Source organism: Aulonocara sp. 'chitande type north' Nkhata Bay, linkage group LG22 (assembly GCF_057382095.1).
Source record: "Aulonocara sp. 'chitande type north' Nkhata Bay isolate Kocher_YH1m ecotype deep benthic linkage group LG22, A_spYH_male_GT1.1, whole genome shotgun sequence".
Taxonomy (NCBI): domain Eukaryota; kingdom Metazoa; phylum Chordata; class Actinopteri; order Cichliformes; family Cichlidae; genus Aulonocara; species Aulonocara sp. 'chitande type north' Nkhata Bay.
In genome coordinates this window covers 37977789-38000847 of record NC_141364.1, presented here as the reverse complement: position 1 = coordinate 38000847, position 23059 = coordinate 37977789, and the positions used below count along the sequence as shown (strand labels likewise).

Genomic DNA, 23059 nt, shown 5'->3' with positions numbered 1-23059 from the left:
GATTTTTTAATGAGCTCAGAAAAAGGTGTGTGTGCATGTGTGTGTGCAATTGTGTGTGCATGTGTGTGTGTGTGTGTTAGATTTTACTGGGCAAATGCTGCTGCCTTGCTTGCCCTGACAGAAGGCCACTGCTGCTTTACATACTGTTTGTATCATATGGAATGTTTTATCTGAACCACTTTTAAAAAAGGAAAACTTGAGATACTGTAAGGTTAAGTAAAACATAATAAAAATAAAATAAATTTTCCTGTTAGACTTCTTTGTCTCGCAGTGTTAAACCAGCAAGACCAATGAAAACCAGGGTGAAATGAGGTAACGTTTCCACCTCACATTCATGCTACTGCTCTTTGAGAAAAAAGCAGGAATGTTCAGGGAGGAAGAAGAGGACAGAAGAGGATAAGCAATAAATGGATCATGAGGAAAGAAAATAGCCCTTTCTTTTCCACCACAAGACACGGTCTACAGAGGCTGCCTCTTGTTAAGCACGATGGCACCAACCAAGTACAAGTGCAAGCCAGGCTCGATCTGATCCACAAACAAGGCTGCCAACACCAAGTAACCTGTCTGACCACTGAGTAGCAGCCATGCTATCTGTGCGTGCTGCTTCTCTGCTCCTGTCTAATAAGAGGCTCATGGAAGATCTGGAGCTGCTGAACTCTGAGTGGGATACTATAAATGCCCTGGCCTTCCTCATCAATGATGTAAGACAGAGGAACAGAGACAAGCTAACCCTCTTAGCCAATGTGCAGCATGTGCGTGTGTGTGTGTGTGTGTGTGTGTGTGTGTGCGTGCGTGCGTGTGTGTGTGTGTGTGTTTGTGAGAGAGCGAGAGAGTCTAAGAGGTAGACACGGACAGACACAGGCAGAGAGCGAGACAGGTTTAGGCTACAGGAAGCTCTTAAGAGTGTGTACAGTTTGCGTTGAGTCCTGGGAGGCCAGCCGTATTCCTCCCTATCACTTCCACTTCATTACTTCGGGAGCGGACATACATTATTCAACTCCGCAAGCCTCAGTCCACAGGGACCGATAGAGCCTTTAACAAACACTTTAACCTGCCTTAACTCGCCCATTGATCCTGTATTTATTTGTCCATTATCTCTCGTGGACTGCTTTGGTTTGTCTTCATTTATATCTCCCTACTGGTCTCAAAACAATTACTCAACCTATATGTGACCAACAGTATCATCTGAAATAAGCTTTGTATTTTCTAAAGACGGGCTTTACTCTCTCATTATTATTATTTGGTATTACCACAGATCTCACAGTCTTTATCAAAATTGTGCAAAAATCAAATATTTCAGTTTAAATATTTCGGTTCTCTTTCTTTCTTTTGAAGGAAAGCCATTTCATGTGATTTTTTATCCAGCTGTGTGTTAGGTTGGTTCAAACCAAAGTGGGATAACCTTGAATAATTAAAATATTAGAAGCATTTTTGAGCTGCTACACAGAACCTGGGATATTGGTTATTATTTCAATGGTAAACAAGATAACCGAGGCTAAATTTCAGAATGAATCAGAAATCAAATCAAATCAAATCACTTTTTATTGTCACATCACATGTGCAGGCACACTGGCACAGCACATGCGAGTGAAATTCTTGTGTGCGAGCCCCACAAGCAACAGAGATGTGCAAACACAACAACACAAACGAGCAAAATACAAGAATGGCCAACCTGAAACTAATAAATATATGTACAATATATAATAGTGTATGCATTTCTGGATGTGTATACTAAATATTTTCCTACGTGTGTGTGTGTGTGTGTGTGTGTGTGTGTGTGTATACACATTTTTACAAATTAAATAGTAAAAAAATAAAATAATAATAATAATAATAATAATAATAATAATAATAATAATAAAATATATAAAATATACAGAGTTGAATATGTGCAAAACAAGTGGCATTTATATCATCACATCACAGAACATCACAGAGTAATCAGTCTGCACTGATGTGTCCACCTTAGAATCATGGATGAGGGGGAATACCATGATAATAGATTCACTATTTCACATTTTCCCTGGTGTTTCGGCTTCTGCAGTTCCACAGCTTAGACCTCAGCTGCCATCCTCTGGCAGTCTAGAGAATTACACCCTTATGACAATGCTGGTGGTGCCTGTGTGTGTGTATTTGCTTGTGTGCGGTGGTGTAAGCCTGAGGGTGCAGCAGGCTCGGTTTGCAGTTGTTATTGACCAGGGTGAGGAGGTCAGCCACAACTGTGTGAGTGACTAAAGATGACACAGTAGATCTACTTGTCTGCATGCTGTTCACTTGGGTGTGGTTGCAGATTTCATGTTACATCCATGGATGGACCTCCCAAGAAATTTGACCACCAGCAGCGTCTACCCCAGCTGAGCTCACACCATTTTTTTTATTATTATTATTTTTGTCCAATTAGCATATCATGCTACTAAAGTGCAGGAGGCCAAACAATAAATACAGTAAGGATAATATTAAAAAAATAGTCTTCTTCAGTAATGACACTATCTTAAGTTTTTATCCATATATCAAACAGAAATGTGGATTAAGGTAGACAAAAGATATTAACTAAGGCATCAATCTTCATTTCCACTGATCATCTATTTCCCAGCAAATGCTGCTAACTGTCTGATCTCTGCATTCCACATCTAGAGAGCTCAGCAGCTCCCGTGAGAGCCTTACTGTGTGCCATGACTGATCACGTGTCATCAAACGCATTTCACTAGTATAAATCCACACCAAATGCCTCAAAAAGCTATGCAATGCAGCCAACAGAGAAGTCGCATGTGATAGCAGTCGATTAAGTGCTTCTTTCTGGAGCGCTGACACTCCCCGGAGAGGAGCTGGGCAATAATTTCCTCAGATTGCCCCTATGGGAACAAGGCTGCTGGTTTTCTATGTCCACTCCAATCACATCTCTAATGGAGAGGCGGGTAAGCATCTGTGACAGTGGGAAACCAGATCTGTACTCCCCCAGTGTGTGTGTGTGTGTCTCTTGCAGATAAACAGTTGGCAGGTTTCCCCTTTCCCTGTGCATGTGCGTGAACACACACACACACACACACATCTGAGGAGGGGAAATGCAAGCTGGACAGGGTTAATACACTCCATTAAGCTCTATTACCCTAAACGACTTGGGCAAATGAATGAGGACTCACATTACTCTGCAACTGTTTGTGTGCGTTTTTGTGTGTGTGTGGTAGAATGATACAGTGTATGTACATGCACGTGCATGCATCTCAAGTGTAATTAATCTGCGAAGATATGTGACCCATGAGCCATCTATCATTATTCACAAAGTAAAGACAGCGGGGGGGAGGGGGGCTTCACCCTGTCTTAGTGTATCTTACCATATACCATGATATCATTCTATTATGAATTTAAACATATTTTTAAGCTATTTTTAAAAATATGTTGTTTAAAAATCTTTCGATACCTCCAAGATACCTCCTTTAGAGGTAATGGAAAGCTTTTCTATGCGTTTCCTTGGCAGTGCCGCAGTTTGAGGTAAAACATGCTAACATGTTCACAGTGACAATGCTAACAATGCTAACGTCAATATCTTCAGTCATTTTATTTTACTTTATAACAGGTAACTTGTCTAAAAGCAGTGTGAACAAATATGACTGATATATGTGGCATTCAGTGCACCAACTACACTTGCTATGTTTCTTGTGTTATGTTTGAGGGTTAATTAGGGTTGTGGCAAGGGAGCAACCAGAATGTAGCTTTTCTTGGCTACAGCATTTGACTTGAAAGTCAAATGCTGCTAGCATTAGTCAGCTAACCTTAATTAGCCATAAAATGTGTTGATAAGCCGAGGCTGCTGTGTAGTGCTGTAGTCATTGAAATGGATGTAAGTCACAGTAGATTATATTAAATCACTGGTTTTTCATGTTTAATTCCCATGGTAATAACACCTCTAATGCTAATGTTTGCCAGGTAAATATTTTACAGATTAGCGTGTTAGTAGCTTTCATGAGTTTTTGTTTCTCTTTGATGCCAAGAGCTCCATTGGGAAAAATGAATAAGAATAATTGTATAAAAATGCTGGCCACATTAGCATTGTCTTCTACAAATGTGCCACAGTAGTATGGCAAAAGCTGCCCAAGGTTGGTTGACATGGAAAGCAAAAAATCAATGTTCACCATACTCCAGGTTTCAATTATTTCACACACAGGTGAGTGCGCCACTACTCTTATCAGTTACATTTATCAAAATCCAGCTAAAGAGGAAATTATGGTTCAGCTGTCCTAGCAGCTCATCTGTTCATTGGTAGCTACAGAGTGCCCATTTACCTGCAGAGAGTATATTGTCAGCTAGAGGCAGGGTTAAAATATGTGGTACAACTGGTCTGTGGGGTACTCACTGCTCAACTCAACTCAAAAAATAAAAAAAAAAATCCCAAAACTTCACAAAACATAACAAAAGTGATTTCAGAGACAGAAAGCATGTCTCAGTACAAACCTTTGATTCTTTTGGCCTCTGTCACTTCAGTTGTTCCATCACGTTGATGAATTTCCAAAAACACTTCTGTTTTATTCAACTTCTGTTGTGTTTTGTGTATTTTTCCAGCATTTTTCTCTTTTTGCTCATGTGCATTTGATCTGCTTGGGCCACCGAACTAATAGGTCCCTTTTAACCAAATATCTGGGTAATTAAAACTCATAAAGATGCCTTTTTTCTGTAGTTTAGTATTAGACCCATTTAAATTGATGCTGTGTCTAGAATATGATAGACATAAGTTGTTTGTATTGGAATTTTTACTTTCTTACTGTCTCTTAGTAAGTACACAAGGCTTTCATGGCTTAATAAACAAAAACTGATTAGTATAGTTTTCTAACTGTTTGCATGCTACACTGTAAAACCTGACCAGTTAAGTTAACTCAAATGATTTGGGGAAACCGATTGCACCAATTGATTCAAGTTTTATAACTTAAACAGTTTTGGATTATTTAAGTACTTTATTAGAGTCCCAAGAACCCAAAGCAAATATGATAATGTAACTCAAATGCATTATGTTTATTTACTCATTGTTTTTAGTATGTTTTAACTTAAACCATTAAATTTGTTGTACTAAGATGCTGTATTTATTCAAACTTATTTAAAGTGTTACATGCTCATATTCAAATTAAGTTAAATTAACTTAAATAGTTGTATTTAAACAACTTAATCCATTTGGGGAAACCGATTGCACCAAATGGTTCAAGTACTATTAACACAAAACCAAGCTATTGTTCTTTCCATTCAGTTTTTATTAACTTTAACTGCAGAGAAAATACAGAATGAATACAACCATACTTTGAGTCATAACCTATGACTGCTAAAGCCATTATCAAACAAACAAATAATTAGGCATTTTAAAACTTGCGCTTTTAGGGAATTTTGAATGTTTTTTGTAGCATTTTGAAAATCAATTAAATATACAAAACACACATTTAGGTGTACATCATATAAAAAACAATAGTCTAGAGGCAATTAGAGCCATAACAATCACAATTTTAAGTAACATTTAGTATAATAATGAAATCAGATGCACTACAGCAATGCAACTATAGAAAACAGCTGAACTAACAAAAAATATTCTCAAAGGTATTTGTGGCTTCTCAACAGTTTTGCCCAGACCTCGAGTCAAGTGAACTGGCACTCATCACACAATTAAAAAATAAAGCTTGAAAGTATACTGTACATATTGACTAATTATCAGTTATCTTCCAAAAGATTTCCATGTAACTAAAAGGTGTTTTTAGAAATAAGCTTAAGATTACACACTATGTAAAGATTTTTTTCAATCACAAACAAAACGTCAAATATGGATTGTCTCCTTATTCTTAGCTTTCTCCACATTGCTTTTTAGAAAGCTAATTACCCTGAACAAATAAAACTATTGAAGCCATTCACAGATAACTGAAAAAGCACGACTATACTGACAGTGAAAAACAAACATCATCTACACAAGCTCATTTTTTAGTGTCTGCAATTTTGGTTTTAGTTGCTTTCTCTCATCGTCTAGCTTCAGCAACACTACTTGAATGAACTCAAAAAAGCCAGTACACTTCTCAGGATAGCTCAGATGCAGAGCATAGATTAGCCCAAACAAACACACCAGGGCATCAGTCCATGAGTGATGAGTCATAACAACCTGATCTTCAAGTACTATGAACACTTGGCGTGGTGAGAAAGGAACTCCTCCAGGCACCTCCTCTTCATCGACATCAGCAACCAGAGCAATTGTGGCTTCATAGAACTCAATTTCCTCCTATAATACACAGTGCACAATTATTCATCTGTAATACCTCTGTTAAAAGTATAAATACAAATGGTCAGGCACTTTTCTTCAGTTTTTCAAATTCTATATATCATAACATGTTTTAAATTGACAGTGAAGGTTCATTTTTCATTCATCCAGTCAAATCAAGGATGAAAGAAGTTTATAAGTCATTCAACTTCACGTCTTCAACTTTCAACCCAAGTCCAGATGACTTATAAACTCCTTTCAACCTTTTTTAAATTCAAATGTGCAAATTATTGTAATACCCAAGTACCTTGCATGTTTTGAAAATCTCTGAAGAATCCTCCTTGAGGTACATTGGTAGGCCGGCCAGAGCTGCTGTTCTAGTTGCATAGATGTCGTTTTTGTCCTAAAAAAAAATAAATAAATAAAAAAAAAAAAATATATATATATAAACATAGCAATGGCAACTGCCAAGCAAGCAGAATAATAATTAGTATTTTTAAATACCTGTTTTCCATATGCCAACAAAAGCTGCTCCATCCTTTCACCGACCCGTCCAGTTTTCCTCTTTTTGTAAAGTCCAATCAGCTGAGGAGCATAATCATCCAGTGCAGCATAAAACACATGTGGCAGATTCTGATTGGTGATCCGATGAAATTCAAAGTAGAGCTGAGGAGAATTCCAAAAATATTATAAGCAAAACACAGCATACTATATGAACAGCAAATGTTATATATGTAGTTGTACTTACCTGTGTCTCATGAAAAAGTGCTGGCCATCTGTCCTTGAGCTCTGATACAGGAGGAGAAGTGGTGACAATCTCTTCACGCCGGAGGGCAAAAGTGGGCATCATATGCTGATGAATGAGAGGGATGTCTCTTTCTGCTGAGGTCTTCTTGAACTCCTCTACCATCTCAAGTCTTCTGGTTTCCAGAGACTCCCTTGTTTCTCCAGAAGGATAAGAAGGAAGGAAGTTGACCTCACCTCTCCTAGGTCTTTTAATATTGGCCCTTGGTGAAGCTCCATCTGGGTTTGTTCTGCTGCGCTTTCCAGCATTCACAGCAACATCCATGATGCCAGCTTTAGCCAACTTCTTTCTTTGGTTTCCCATTTTATATCTCAGGCTATTCTTCCACCCTTCCCACCCAGTGTCAGAATTCCTCTCTTTCAGACAGGGATGTTTTCTAACTAAAGCTTCTGCAGCCTTGCCAATTTGTGTTGTACTAGGGTATGCTTTTAGTTTGTAGATTTCTTCCCCCATTGTCTCAAGTATGTTGTGTTTTTGATCTCGTGTCAGCGTAATTACTTTCCCATTTTTATCAAATGCTGCATTACCCTCTCTTAATACATGTTCCACTTCATAAGAAAATGGCGGAACAATAAAAACTTCTGGCCATCTACTAATACGCTCTGGTGAATCTATGGTATCAGTGCTATCAGTCTGAAGGATTGTGTCATCAGTGCTCGTTGAAATCCGGTCAAGCTCAACTAACCTGACAACTTTAACAGATGCTATAGCTGGCAGGTCTTCTATTTTAACCAAATTACACAAGGCATTATCAAAATCTGGGTCATGAAACTGAAGCCGAAAGTCAAAAGTAAAATTTAGCCTAGATTTGATCGCATCTATGAGGGCTTGCACACTGTTTGGACGAGATGGCAAAATAAGTTTTTCAGCGTTATCCTTATCAAGGATGACCCTTAGCTTCAATATTCCTGTTGCCTCCATCTGAATTTGTTATTTCTGTAACAGACAGGTTTCACATATTATAGTGGCATTTTAATACATGTTTGTGTTTACAGTTATTTGCAAAATATTAATTGTGCAAAAATATAAAAACATTTATGTGAATACAAAAAAACTGAATAGATGAATTACCTTTGCATTGGTTCAGAAATTGGTGGAATCAGCTGATGTCTCAGTTCTGTTTCTTTAGTCAGACACTGGAATGAAATGGTTTGTTGTTAGAATGAGTTCATTTGCTATCTTGTAAGCAACATGCGGCATGTGGTCAGACAGTTGGCACAGAGATTTTACACTGTGACGGAGACCCCTCTGTTGATTCTCTGCTACTTCATATGAACGCAAGTGCTCAACGTAATAAGTGTCATAGTCTTTCAAGAGAAAATAAATGTTGTTTCTGATGAGCAGTACATTAAGAATCTCTTTGAACTCTGGCAATGCAGCATAAGCACCTGTGCATACAAACATGCCAATTGCAAAGTTTGTGCCATTAATTGTAACCTTTTTTGTTGCATATATTGTGTCACTGTCAGCAATACCTGAAATAAATAATTGTGTATCTGCAGGTAATGATGAAATGTACAAAGACTCCATTTTGGATGTTTGCACAGGTGGTTTGAAAAACGTTGATGAGGACAAATAAAATGCCATCATGCTTTGATGTCTCTCTGCCAAAGTTTTTAGTACATTTTTGTAGTTGTGAGTGTCATGAACTATTTTTTTGAAAACCTTATGCTTTCCCTCAAATCTCATTGTCCAAAGATGAACTAAGGGACCAAAGCACTTTATTAAGTGTGGGTAATGCTCGATGTAATGATGCTTTGGCCTGAATCGAACATTAGGAAACACTTCCTGAAAGAGTTGTCTGTGATCTAATATTTTACAGGCCATGTACTGAATGGTCTCGTCACTAAAAGTATGAGACATGGCAAGCTGAACTACGTCCTTTAAATCCATTAGCACTTCCCAAAAAGTGTCTCTTTCTGGAACTTTGGAGCCAATGAGAAGAGGCAACAGTCTAAGAAGGGCATGATTTTCATGCCCGTTCCCACCAATGGTCCCTCGCCTGGCAAAATTTGAGGGTATTGGATGAGGGCGATCAACTTTGTCAGAATGTTGGTAGGGAAAGCGCAGAATTGCTCTGTTTAAGTCTTCTAAGGTAAAATATCTCTTAGAAATCAAACCTTTTAAACAATGTGCCAACTCCACTGGAACGACACCTTCAAACAGGTCGTGTAGGAGGTCAGGTGGGAAGCCTGTGACAGGATGGAAGAAAGAGAGATGGTCAGAAAGAACACAGGGGTTTTTAACACCATAGTTTTCCTCAATGTCATCATTCTGAAGCTCTTGCACAAGATTATCATGAGCATCTTTTGTTCTCATTACATAATTCCCTGTAACAGCATTTTCAGTTTGCATTTCTGTTTGGGTGGCATGACAAAACCTACAGAAATATGTAGACCTGAAACTCATTGAAACCAGCAAGTCCATGGGCAGCAAGGTTGTCTGCCACAACAGAGTAGACAGTGCCTTTAAGACATTCACCAAGAGTCTCAATGTAGACACCTACTTCTTCAAGAGTTTTCAGATCATTTAAGAGTGGTGACAACATTTCCTTATACCCAAACTGGCGTACATCATTGGAATTGCACAGCAGAGCAAGCTGAGTGCAGTGTAGAGCAGAACGAGATTTAACTGGAAAGTTTGCCAGTGTCCAATAAACTGCAAAAACTTTATGTATTTTCTTTGAGGTACCAAGTGGGTTTGCGATTTCAAAATCATCCACGTAAAGTATTATTGACAATTTCTGTCCCTCTTGTGACAGTAGAACATTTTCCTGGTAGTAGGATCCATCACAAAATGACATGAAATGTCCAGGAATCTGTGTGGGTGCTTGTTTAATTTCTTCAAGCACATCATTTTTTTTCAACAACAATTGCAAAGATGTGAGAATAGGCACATACATATAAGTGTGCTTTGACGATTCAATTAAATACTCCACAGGTTTGACATATGGAAAATTTGCTTCGTAATATGATTTCCTCCTCTTTGCTGTAGATAGTGGTCCTTCAGATGTGACACATTTATGTAAAACATTACTATCAGAAACTGCCTGACAAATCTCATCCACCAGTTTGTCCGTATATGTACAGTTGTGCTTTTTCAGTATATCTACAACTGATTTTCTAACCAGAGGTACTGATAACAAAAACAACTGATCAATATGCTCAATAATCTCCTGTGTTGCTCTCTGAGACACATGGAGAATGGTCTGCATTTTCAAGAAAAATCCAGCCAGATTGTATTGCAACTGCTCTTCTAAACCCTCAATTCCACTGATTTCACTGGTGGATGCCACTTGATTGTCATCTGATGACTCTATTGAATCAAGCTGCATGTCATCTTTTTGTTCTACATTTATAACACTTTGCACAATGCCTTCATTGTAACTTGTTGAATTTTGGTGGTCTCTGCATTTGTGGGCATTGAAGGTTGAGTATACATTGGTTTTAAAATTGCAGTTCTTGAAAGGACATGGAACAGTTTCTTTTCGTTTTAAATGCCCCCTCAGATGGATAAACATTTGGCTTTCAATAAATGGCTGCTTAAAATTACACACAGGGCAACAAAATCCATATTTATTCAAATCTAGATAAGAACCGTCTTTTCTTTGTGTGGGAGTGTGCATTCTTGACATGTGTATCTTTAATGAATTAAATGTACTAAATGTACACATGCATGTGTTGTAGAGACAGGGTAAGGGTGAAATTGTGGCGTACTGACCATGGTTGAGCCGATAATGCTTCAACAACATGACTTTTATGGCAGTAGAAAAACTACACAACTTGCAATTCCACATTTTGATGCCAAATCGTTTTAAAATCACCTTTACTGGCTGTCTTTAGTGCAGTGCTGGATGATCTCTCGGCATGCTACTGCTCCTTCAATCGTCAGACTGTAATAACACAAAGCCATGAGGACAGAATGCTAGCAGAACAGTTTTTACTTTTAGACTTTTACTTCACTTAAAAACAGTCAACCTAGATAACACAAGCTTTGAAAACAGTAACTACAGTTCATTTTCAATTCAGGTTGGTCAACTACTCTAAATGTTATGAAATAATAAAGCAATTTTACATAAGTGAAGTACACAATAGGCTAACCCTTGGAAAGTACAGAGTCAGAAACGTTTAGGTTTGGTGCAGTGCAGCTTTGAAAAGGAAAATTATTTCACGACTAAAATGCCACTAAGCATCATATTTTAAATTTGTGAAGGTGAACTTGTCCAGTAAACTCTTAAAATGAACACTAAATAAATCTTCTACCATTTTCACTGTGTCAAAAGTAGGCTACATTTGAACTTGATAAAGTTCAGCGTCAGAAAAGCCTAAACACTGATTTTACCAAAGGTTTTGTGGCATGCAGTTTGCAAAAATTAGACTACTTACCAACTATTTGATTGAAACAAGCCACCAACCGTTAATTTTTTAAATTGTGAAGGCAGACTCCATACAGCGCTAGGCGGGAATTGTGTGCTGGCAAGCTAAGTTACGAGCTACTACAACAAAGTAGTCTGATAAATTACAACAAAGTACAACTAAAACAAAGCAGTCTGATAAATGTACGCTAGAAGTAAGCATTAACAAAAAAACATAAAAATAACGTTTATCTTGTACTTTCCACTCTTGCAAAATTTCTCTTGACGAGACTTGTGTCTCATGGCCGACAAGTCCAGGCAAACGCTGGGGGCGGGGCCGTGGATGATGACTAATACAAATGAATTAACACTACTTAAACAGTTTAAAGCAACAGTACTTAAAACATTACAGAACAACTTACTTCTTTTAGTAAGATGCACTGTTGGGTTTTACAGTGTACAAAAAGTAATTTTTCACATAAAAAATGTCAAATCATGGGTTAATGGTGTTCGCGATATCCAGTCAGTGAGTCCATAGACCCTCAATAAGCATTCGCGGAGTGCATTCCCCGCAACATTTTCCCAGATATTCTGAAAACGGCACAAATTACAGAAATCCCCAAGATCTGATATTTCGGGCAGTTTCTCCGCCCCTCTCTAACACACCAGCATGCCTCAATGGATGCTGAACAAAGACGCAGTGAGTCCTCAGCCCGCCTTTAGGACTCTCCCAGCAGTAAACTAAGCTAAGTTTCGACGCTATAACAAACCCGTGGATAAACATTGTTTCAAAATGGCTGAAAAGAGCCATCGATGCGAACACCGTACCGCAAACCTCCCCTTCGCTCCTAATCGGCTTCCTCTCTCAGATTATTGCCGTGAATGGGCAGACAACAAGAGAAAAGACTTATCACTCCCACTCTTTCATAGCATTTGTTGTGTGTATTTTCCCCCTGTATATTAAATTTGTCTGCTTTTTAAAGGCAGTGGCGACGTTTGCTGTTTGTCTGTACCGTACTCGCAGCTGCAACGCGACAATAAAGCAGGCTAAGCAGCAGCACTCTGTAAACTCAGTATTGTGGAGCTTGTTGAATTACCCATGAGTTTTGATACTTTGCTTTTGTGCCTAATTCCACTAATCCCTGCGGAGGAACAGTGAATGGTCTAAATTCCCTATGATATCTTGTCTAGGCTAAACATTTGCTCACTTACGTATACACTGGGTACAGAAAATTATTCTTTTGACAACATTACAACAGATTTAACCCAGTGCCCCGCTTATCCTGCGATGACATGCATTAGCTTCATTGCATTGGGAGGTACATTTCCATTTCAAATTACAGCTCAGCAGTTAGCATCCAGACACACACACCGTTTTGTTTTGTGTTGTTTTTTTCTGTAGCTTGGTCTTGAGCTGCAGTGTTAAAGAGTTTTACGTGCAGAAAGTCCATTAAAAATTCCACAAATATTAACTACCATGTTAATTATTACTTCTCCAGGGACTTTAACCGCGTGTCAGTCCTTTTCTTCTCCAAGCCCCTTGAGGTCAAGCTCTGTAAAGCCTATTTGGCAATCAAACACTGACCCTCCCTAACTCTCATTTCTCCCCCACACACCTCTCTTGCCCTCTTTTTCTTCCCATGGCCTTTTTCTCTGCCTCATCATCCCCCCTTTCTTTCTCCTCCCCTGCTCATGTCCCTTTCTGTCCGGCTGGCCCTCTCAGCGGGGCTATAGAGTCCTAACTTGTCTACATTTACCCCCTGCGTTGGATGACCAATGGAGCCGTTGAGCAGAGAGTCCCTCCTTCTGCGCTTCGCCATTCTCCGCAAGTCAGCTCATGCTCTCTGTTTTCACGACCTCTGACCCTAGGCCATGGCAACTGTGGCAGGAATGTCAGGAGTGATTGGCAGGATAAAGAGTGCAGGCCCTCTCTCCTGCACAAGCGGATTTGAGACACTTTGATGGGTGAACAATGGCGGATTTGGGCTCGATTGGATCACTGATGAGCTGATGACTGTCAAAAGAGCACGTCGTCTTTACATAAGCCCGATTATCTCTGCGTGGCGGAGGAGCAGAGGGGTAATCGCTGTAGGAGGAAGGGGCAACCGGTGGGGATTTCACCCCCATGCCGAGTCCCTCGAAAAGGGGATAGACCTGCACACGAGGGCCAGGCTTCGAGGCTTGGACCTCTCTCATCCACTGGGGGCCTTTAACAAATCTATTCAGGCGACCGGGAGCCCTCATACATGTGGGCATAATCGCAGGAGGATGGCAAAAGAGTGATGAGGGGGGGCTGCAAGGGGGGATGACACATGGAGGCGATCATTGTTCAATCCCTGAACATCCCATCAAGACGACAGAGGAGCAGAGAGAAAGGAAACGCGAGGATATATATAGAGAGAGTGAGACGCTGACAGAAAAGAGCAGTGGGACACGCAAATCAAAGCCAAATCCCTTCCATAATCTGCCTTATTAATGGGGATTAGAACTCACCAAAGAGCCTATATCAGAATACCAAAGCACCAATAAAGACTCTGCTCACACTGAGAGTTTGAGGAGTTGATATGACTCTAAAACTCCACACAGAGACTCTTGTGTTGTGTTGTGTTTCTTTTTATAAACTGTTGGATTCTACCAGTCGAAAAGTTTCAGGACAATTTGGACCCTAAACTCTGATGGAGTTTGCTTTGGCACAACAAAAAAAAGAGAGAAAAAAAGAAAAACCTAATCATATTTTGGATCTGCACTGCATTTTCCACTCCTTTCATAACGCAACATGTTTTGGACACGCCGTGTAACAGATATAAAAAGGCCATTTGATGTCATTTTCAGCCCCATCATGCTAAGCTCACTGATTTCCAACTCTGACAGAATAACATATTGTTCGAAAGAGTGAAGGGGTGCGAGCGAGAGGAGCGGCTGATATTCTCCTCAGCGGTGCTGATGGCAGTCTGTCAGAGCTGGCAGAGGAAATGAAAATGGCCTCAAGTGTCTGGCTCCCTTCCACGCCGCTCTCACATCAATGACAACCCTCGCTGCATCATCTCTCCCTCCCTTATTTGCCTTCTTTAGACTTAAATTTGCTCTTTTCGTCCCTCGTTTGCTGACACTCTGGGTACGTGGGTGGGAAAGCAGAGGGACAGACGAGTGCCGTGCTGACTTTTGAGAAAGCGTCACAAGTCACGACGCTCCTCTTTTTTTCCCCACACCTCATACGCACGTCAGATTTACGGCGAGGTTCCAACATCGTTATGAAACCACACTCGGCAGCCTGGTAGCTTACCTTAAAAATCAGGTTTAAAAGAATGTCCTGCCTTTGTCCAGGAGTGGCAAAATTTGCCTGCCAGCATCTCTTTGAGGGAAATAAGCACTTTATAATTTTGTCCACAGGAAAGCAAAATCAGAAAAGATGTTTTTTAAGGGAGATTTTGAGTCAGCTAACGGCTAACATATTCCTTTAAGACTGTTTATGGGGAAAATGCAAAAATTTGCTACATGTCAGTTTAAAAAATGAAAGGTTTCGTTTTTTTGTGTTTTTTATATACATATAAATTTGAGTGATTCTTATTGGAGGATTATGTGTGCTGTTTCATGTTGTTCTTTGTGGGGATGATTTGTCGGGAGCCAGCCCGAGAAAGCTTCTCGGCGGAGACAATAGAATAACTGAACTGGACTGGACCATTAATATAATGATAATTGTAAAAAAATTAATTAGAGAAAGGACTAATGTAAAATCTCAGATTTTGATCACTTGTGCCTATATTGTTTTTTAAACGTGGATCAAATTTTTAGGATAATCTAATAAAGTTAGACGAGACAAACTGTGATGTTTGAGCACAATAGATCAAATGTAGGATTTTAGAATTATAATGTGATTATAAAGTATTTTACTTGTTTTTTTTAAGACAGTCTGACTTCGAAAAACATATATATACCATGGCGATGGGCAATTTTGGTCTTTGTTCAGATTGTGGTCCTAAAGATGAAAAAACTATAGTGCTTGTGTTTTTGAACTGGAGTTCATAATAAGTAGTATTTGATGCCTGGCTTAGGGTTACTCCTCACTGCTTTAAGTCCAGTGGAGAGTCAATTAAAAAAAAGAAAAAAGTGTATCTTCATATATTTTATATCTCAGATAAAACCTTTCCAGTTTATCAAAATAAAATTAAAAAATGACCAAATTAGTTCTTTTCGCCTCCGATTGGATGGCTGTCAGGATGTCAGCTCTTTGCAAACAACAGTTCCAGGAGCTGCTCGGCTTTCAAAACCCGATCCCGCAGCAAAGGTTTGCGTATCGTACCTGAGAGGTGGTGCAGACACCACCGTGGGGGCAGCCGTGCTCTTACTTTCTCTGAGAGTCAGGTGGCAGCATTGAGCCAATCTCCAGATTCACAAATCTGGTGGTTCTGATTTTATTTTCGTCTCCTTCCAGAGCACGATTTACATTCAGATCACCATATAACTGTAGTTTTGCTCGATGCCCAATCTGGACCTCATTTAGATTAATTTCCATTCCACAAAACAGTTTAACAAAGAAATCAAAGTTAATGCACAAGCTGCTGTCCTGTTATCAACTGTTGGTGTTAAGCTACTGGATGGCAGAAAGCAGCTATCTAACATATTGCCACATATAGATTTTTCCACCTTTGAATATATGTAATTTTTTAAAACCAAATTTACTCCAAAATTTGTACTTCTATAGACTTCAGCAGTACTTCACTGCTTAAACTTCATCATACACTTTACAGGCCACATTTTAACAGCACCTTGCTAAGGCCACTTCCCTTCTTCCATCTAACTAGTAAGTGTTAATAATTTTAAATACCAGACTTTCAAAGACTTGCAGCAAAGATTTCAACAAACACGTCAATCTAAATTTTATCTGCACGTAAACCTGGAGCTGTCTGGGCCCCTTGAGAGGCCCCAAACTGTGCCGCTAAACCAAGCATCGGACCACAGCTTTGAAAGCAGTCGCCGTTAGCAGCTCTCAGACCCCCCACCATCTTCTCCCTCTCTCTCTTTTTCTCTCTATGCACCCCCCTGTCTTTGGGCCTGTGAACGTCAAGGATGCCACAAAGTGACACACAAGCCCACCACCGCCGCCCCAACCCCTTCTCTCGCCTCCCCCGAGAGCTGCTGCCCCCATACTGGCTTGCTGGCCTTTCCTCTCCGTCTGATCCATATTTCAGAGGCAGCAGTGGTGGCACAGAGGGGTATAATCCAACATTAAAGCGAGGAGGCCTGGGCTGAAAGCACAAGCGCAGGTTCACAAGGTCCTGGAAATCTTCAATTTTCAATTTCCGCAGCGTTTGCAGTGGTTTCCAAGGCACGGGCATAAGTCTTCGAGCTTTGTTGGCGAGAGTGCAGGTTTCAATAAAACTGACTTTCCTGGTAGTTTAAAAAAATAAAGGAGCTGACACTGCATGGTTCGTGTGAAACAAACTAGACACAGGGACGACGAGGTCAGCTGGAGATTAACTGCAATACTTGTATTATATGTATATTAATATAGATATATAATTACCCTTAAAATACCAAATCCACTTGAGCTCTTGAAGGAGAATTTCTCTGCATACATTAATTGCACTCTCTGTATTGTACTGGTTACTTATTGGAAATTTATGTTATAAAAATCCTAAATTCAGGCACTAAAAAAAAAAAAAAAACAATACTAATAATAATGTGTGCTTAGTTTAGGAAGTTTACAGTGCTTCTTAATCTGCATTCTGCCCTTGTTTCTTTGATTTCTTTGGCTGGAAATTGGTCCCCTCTTATTAAATACAGGTGGTGGGATTTTCTTCAGTAATAAAGCGCTATAATGACATTTATTTAGTTCCCAAAAAATATATTCTTTAAAGACAAATTCATATCCTGTATTTACAATTTTTTTTCCAAGGTTTCCATTCACAACAGAGGAACAGAGGGGGGACATAAGAGGACATAAAAGAGAAATACAAGTGATTCAGAGACTAAAAAAAACAAAAAACAAACAAACAAAAAACGCGAACATCTCTTTTTCATGTGGAAGCTAAACAGTAATACTACAACAGGCCTCCCAGTCCAAAAAATATCCTTCGTTAAACTGTTCTCCATTAAATAAAATTATTCCTCTTTTTCTTTCTCTTCTCATATTGTTGTTGTCAGAACTCGCTGTGCTGCTGTCCCGTGGTGAGGTCTGAGGAAAGAGAAGAAGAGGAAACTATTGCTCAGAGGTGAATAAAGTCTAGACATTATAATTATATTATCTGAAACAAATTTGGCAATTTTACTCTTAAAAAGAAATCCTTCGTTTAAACTAACGAAGCAACTTTTTTAACACTTCGAGTTTGTTTCCTTCAAACGGTGTTAAGCTGTATTTATGCAAATTAGAAACCCCACTATAGGTAAATTGTTTTATGTCTTTTCACGCTCTGCTTCATTCATGATGTTGCCATCAGGGCTTTCTTTGACATACATTAGCTTCATTCAAGGGGGGGGGGGGGGGGGGGGGGGGCGTGAATAAATAGCGGCAGATTATTTAAATGACTTGGTGGCGATAGCTCATTGTTGGAGGATGGGGGGGCAGGCTGGGAGGGGAGAGAGGGAGGGAGAGGCGCAGAATATATCAGACTCCTGCCTGACGAGGCGTTAAAGTGGGGACTCAATCGTATGATTTATGTGCCGAGTTCTGCCTCCCCAACCAGTCAGGTGTAACAGTGTTTACCTCTTGCTGTAAGGTTCATTTAATCGAGGCTGATGGTGTTATAATGCCAAAATTGATTTGAAATCACCTGTCAGTGATCATCTGAAAGGGGGACTTCAGGGAATCGGGCCTGTGGTCGCTCTCTTCATCTGCGGAAGGAAAGAAAACAAACTAGTGAGTGACAAGGTGTTCGTGAAATTACCTTTGAAAATAAAGTGAAACTGCCCTGCAGGAAGGAGAGCTGCTGTTGTCTCCATTTGAGTGATTCAACGGAACAAGTCCTATGAATAATAATAATAATAATAATAATAATAATAATAATAATAATAATAATAATAAGAAGAAGAAGTTGAAATCAGGCCCATACCATCTCTTTTTGGACTGAAGCTCCCTGATGACTCTAGATCGCTGTCGTCTTCCGTACCCGACGTTCCCGTGCCGACCGTTGCCGGTCGTGCGTCACGACGCGCAGCCGGCACTGCGCCGTGGACGGGCAGGTGTCCGGCCGGCGCCCCTGCCAGGAGCGACCTCATGTTCAAAAGAGAGTTGGCATTCAGAAAAGCTGCATTGGCCCAGTTGTGCAGCTTGCCAATCTGGCACGTATATATTCCGTGACCCGGGAGTAAGGCCGGGTGTCCGGTGGAGGCCAAAGCCGCGTGGTGCGCAAGGGCCGCGGGGGGAGATTTGTGAGAGCTGTCGGGCGCCGTGGCGGTCTCAGCCAGAGACCAGATTTTAGGTTTGCTCTGTGCTGGTCTCTGGCACTCCTGCCTGCCGGGCGAATGATCCGCGGGAAGCTTGACACTGGGCGATTTACCGAGAGAAACACCCGCCTCGGCTCCTCTCAGGGCCTCCGCAGAAAGCGTCCTGCTGCTCTCCGAGCTCTTCGACTCAGAGGCCTGCTCGGCGGCGGACAGGCCCGCCTCGGCCTCCCCCCTCGCGGAGCCACGCTCCCCTTCGCGCTGCTCCTCGGGTCTCTCGATATCGACGGTTTCCAAATCTATCTCCTCCTCTTCATCTTCGTCGTCGCTGCCGTTCTTGCCGTGCTCGTCCTCGTTGTCGCTGCTGAAGATGCGGCCGTCCCGGTCCTCAGCGCTGCGGCCCCAGGTGACCTTGTTCTCCTTCTTCAGGCGTCTGCGGGCGTTCGCGAACCACGTCGACACCTGTAAAAGAAAAGCGCGTTTTTAAGCATTATTATTCAGATGCTGTGGTTTGAAAGCTGTAGATGGGGAATTATAAAACATTTAAAAAGACATCTGATTTTATTTATTATTCCTGAGCTTTTTTCCCTCTGCAGGTGTATTAAAAACAGTCATATGGGCCAACTGAGTTCTCATAACAAATAGCAGTGCTATTGAAGGACATTAAAATGAAGAATAAAACCTTTAAAATAATGATTAGAGATTTATTTTAAGTGGGCCTGGAGGCTGATGCCCACCAAATTGTGCTTGTAAGGTGCCAGAAAGACCACTGAACTGAAACATTTTATACAAATTGAGCTCCGAAAACATATCACGCTGCCCACCTGTGTGAGTGTCATTCTCGTAATGATAGCAAGCATGATCTTCTCTCCTTTGGTGGGGTAAGGGTTCTTCTGGTGTTCCTGCAGCCAGGCCTTCAGGGTGCTGGTGGTCTCCCTTGTGGCCGTTTTGGCCCTTGACGGGTCTCCGTACGGGTACTGGCCGTAGGGGTAGAAGCCTTGGGCGGTGTGAACAGGTAGAGAAGCTGGGTGGGACCCCGGGCTGTCCTTCAGCTCATACTGTGAGCCCTGGAATGTTGTTGGGAGAAAAAAAAAATGGGGGCAACTTGTTGAGCAACTCCAAAGATATTTGCGCCTCAAGTTCAGAAAAAATGGAAATTTGGAGCAAAAACGTTTTGCGTGACAAAACAAAACAAAAAACTTACAAGTTTGAAAAAAAAAAATCAGTAATCAGACACAGATCACAACAAATATCCTTCATTTTTAGGTCGCTTGCAAATTTCTATGATCTAGGCCTACCATATTATTTTGTTTTGATTTTTATTTAATTCAATATTGATAAATGCCTTTATGCTAAAACGTGCAGCCTACCACAGTAGACAGGTCCACATTTGTAGAAAAAAAAGCAAAAAACAAACAAAAACAACAACATTATGTTCACGCTTTCAAAAACCATGACCTCAAATTAAATTTGAAACTGAAGTTTAGTGTCACGCTACCAGAGATCGTTCATTTGTGTTATGTGGCTATTCAGTTCTTTGCAATTCACCCAAGAATTTATAGCTCCAACACACAGACAATTAAATATTAATTATTAATAATTAATTTATCTAAATAAAATTCACAAAAATTCTCTTAAAAAACAAATAAAAAAAAGCGAACAACCCGCCATTTAAATGGTTCAAGTTGTATTTACGCATTACAGTGAAAAGCTCAGCCTCACTATTTTCTTATGAACACCTGAACGTGTATCATCTCTCACCATCTGGGATATGAGGGCGAGGTCTGTGGCTCCGCTGTACGGCAGAAAGGCACTGTAGTTATGAGCCGCCCATGGGCTTCCGTACATCCCCAGCATGGAGCCGACAGCCGCGGCGGTCGCTGATGAGCTCACGCCGCCCTCGGTGGTTCCTTCCCGGGCAGAGCCCGGCCGCTCGCCTCCGTACACCTCATGGGAGGCGCTGAGGAACTGGGGATACCCCAGCTGAGGCAAAGACATGTCCGGAGTATGCGTGCAGTAAATCTCTCCCAAAGTCACAAGAGCGAAAAAAAGAAAGATGATGCAGGGAAAAAAAAGAAAAGAAAGAAGGAATCCCCAAAAAAGAACAGAAAAACGGGACAGTTAAAAAACAAAACAAATCAGGATGACCCCCACTTAAAAAAGAAGAAACTGTCAGCCTTCCCTTCCACCGAGTTGTGTCTCAGGAGCAGTTTGGCACTTTCGAGTGCGGAGTTGATGCGTATGTCTGGCCGCAGGAGCTTCTGGATGTGGAGCTGAGTGACTGATTGGCAGCCTACTTAAGCACCAAGCTCCTCCTATGCCCGGGGCAGGCGATTAGTGCATTGGTTAGCCCAGGTCGTCTGCGTGTGTGTGCGTGTGTATTGATGTATGTGATTTAATTTCGACAGTCTTCACTGTGTCTACCGAAAAGGTAACCTGTGTGTGTGCGCGCATGTGTGCGCAGTGTATGTGTGTCTTGCGCAATGAATTCATTAATTACTACTACTACAATAATAATAATAATAATAATAATAATAATAATAATAATAATAATAATAATAATAATAATAATAATAATAATAATCTCTCCGTATTTTGGTGTCATTTTTCGGTGCTTTGACTGCTGACTCGTGGGGTATGCCCGGACATTCCTGGTCCAGCAGATGGGCCGGGAAGCATTGATATGGTCGGACAGATCCACGAGGAATGTCCGTGATTATCGGCGGAAGTCAGTGGAGCTTATGTTTTCAGAGCTGTTGAGATAAAGGAGAGTGGAGGTAATGACAGAGATCGAAGATGATAGGAGATGGCAGCGATACGGAGCGCACGGGAGCTGTGGAGTGGAAAATGACAGATGTTTGCTGAGAAGAATAGACTACTGTAGGCCCTTGGTATCAGTTGCAGATGTCGCAGAAATGTTAAAGCACCACCACTTTTCATCTCATACCTCAAATAGCAATTTGAGGTATGAGATGAAAAGTGGTGGTGTTTTTTTTTTTTTGAGGGGGGGGGGGGGGGGGGACCATATGTATGTGGGAGAAAGTGTAAAAATGGACCCTCACGTGTGGGAGGAGGCAGGCTGATGTGTCCTCATTGACAGGCTTAACCATCACAACACATAGCAACTGTGCTTCTTTGAACACACACACCTCCTTTCACACACTGTGTCACACACTCTATCACACACACGCACACTTGGGCAGTGCTAATGAGGTTGAGCACCCTGCACCCTGCTCTGTGGCCCTGTGGCCCTCCTGGGTCCCCTCAGAGGTTAGCGCTGTAATTACTCCATCCCTATAAATACAGATTCATCATTTCACACTCTGAGCTCCTGATGAGCTTGGCTGAGCCAAGAGAGAGAGAGAGAGAGAGGAGAGAGAGGAAGGGGAGGGAGAGGGGGAGGGAAGAGGGGTCTAATGATTTAATTACAGTGCTTAAAGCCCACTCTGGCTAAGTGATGGTCCTCTCTGTCTCTTTCTCTGCTCTCTTCCCTCCTCAGCGCTGGCACCTAGAGGGCTTTACTCATGAATCTCAAAGCTGTTTTTCCTAAACACATATTATGACGAGCCCCGCCGCCGCCACTGCTGCCGCTGCATATGTGTGTGTGAGAAACAGAGAGCGGGAGAGGGAGAGAGGATGCTTAATCTCCATGGCATTTTAAATGGCATTCATGGAGAGCGCCTCTATCCTCATTGCCAAGGTAAATGGAGCCAGGGGACTCTCCATTTCAGCTCGATAAAAGAGCAACGTTAAAGACCCTCACCATCTACCCCTCAGCCCCCCACCCCCTCTCTCTTCCCCTCTCTCTCTCTCTCAGTCTTTGCCTCTCTCTCCCTCCCTTCCTCACTTAAAATTAATGTTTTTCTCATGACAGGGGAGGGAAACGAGACATATCCACCATCTAATAGGATAATATAGCCCCATTCACCACCACCATCACCCCTCCCTCCCTTCTCTCCCTCTTTCTCTCTCTCTCTCTCTCTCTCTCTCTCTCCCTCTCTGCCTTTGTAGCTGCCTGATTTCCATAGTGTCTCTGTGGAGAGGCAGTTAATGAATTCCTCTGAGCTGGAGAAAGGGGGAGAATGGTTTGGCGGTTTAGAGAGAGAGAGCGCGAGAGAGAAAGAGGGAGGGATAGGGGGAGGAAGGCTTTGAGCTATGCCATTCAACTTCACAGCCTCGGCCTGCTTGTGCATTCACCCTGTGCGTTTGTGTGCGCCGTGCATGTGCGTGTGTGTGTGTCTTTTAACATGAACCTGCTAAGACTACCAAATATTTAGACTGGCCTCAGACCTCTTTTTAT

General features: G+C 41.3%; 2 protein-coding genes across 3 annotated transcripts; both read right to left on the bottom strand.

Annotated features, from left to right (window-relative positions):
* Positions 1 to 5233: 5233 nt before the first annotated feature.
* LOC147304672 (uncharacterized) lies at positions 5234 to 11702 on the bottom strand. 2 transcript variants are annotated; one of them, XM_086280128.1, is made up of 8 exons: positions 11411 to 11702; positions 10849 to 10917; positions 9146 to 9217; positions 8097 to 8161; positions 6969 to 7961; positions 6725 to 6886; positions 6528 to 6623; positions 5234 to 6241 (listed from the first exon to the last, which is right to left on the bottom strand). In XM_086280128.1, exons 5-8 carry the CDS (start codon positions 7944 to 7946, stop codon positions 5933 to 5935), a joined length of 1545 nt encoding a protein of 514 aa, XP_086136254.1. In that variant the 5' UTR covers positions 7947 to 7961; positions 8097 to 8161; positions 9146 to 9217; positions 10849 to 10917; positions 11411 to 11702; the 3' UTR covers positions 5234 to 5932. The 2 variants fall into 2 exon arrangements, with proteins under 2 accessions (XP_086136254.1, XP_086136255.1); XM_086280129.1 differs by lacking the exon at positions 11411 to 11702 and having other exon boundaries at positions 10849 to 10960.
* Positions 11703 to 16517: 4815 nt separating this feature from the next.
* irx1b (iroquois homeobox 1b) lies at positions 16518 to 21016 on the bottom strand. The gene is made up of 5 exons (XM_086279821.1): positions 20521 to 21016; positions 19584 to 19826; positions 18429 to 19221; positions 18150 to 18210; positions 16518 to 17554 (listed from the first exon to the last, which is right to left on the bottom strand). Exons 1-5 carry the CDS (start codon positions 20755 to 20757, stop codon positions 17506 to 17508), a joined length of 1383 nt encoding a protein of 460 aa, XP_086135947.1. The 5' UTR covers positions 20758 to 21016; the 3' UTR covers positions 16518 to 17505.
* Between the last annotated feature and the right edge of the window lie 2043 nt (positions 21017 to 23059).

Excerpts from the sequence above, each read along its gene's own strand:
- LOC147304672 (XM_086280128.1), bottom strand. The coding sequence starts at position 7,946 with ATGGAGGCAACAGGAATATTGAAGCTAAGGGTCATCCTTGATAAGGAT. Across the intron at positions 6,887-6,968 it reads CACTTTTTCATGAGACACAG|CTCTACTTTGAATTTCATCG; the intron begins GTAAGTACAACT and ends AATTCTCCTCAG. Across the intron at positions 6,624-6,724 it reads TGTTGGCATATGGAAAACAG|GACAAAAACGACATCTATGC; the intron begins GTATTTAAAAAT and ends ATTTTTTTTTAG.
- irx1b (XM_086279821.1), bottom strand. The coding sequence starts at position 20,757 with ATGTCTTTGCCTCAGCTGGGGTATCCCCAGTTCCTCAGCGCCTCCCAT. Across the intron at positions 19,827-20,520 it reads TCGCCCTCATATCCCAGATG|GGCTCACAGTATGAGCTGAA; the intron begins GTGAGAGATGAT and ends ACAACATTCCAG. Across the intron at positions 18,211-18,428 it reads CTTCAGTCCAAAAAGAGATG|ATGAAGAGAGCGACCACAGG; the intron begins GTATGGGCCTGA and ends TTCCTTCCGCAG.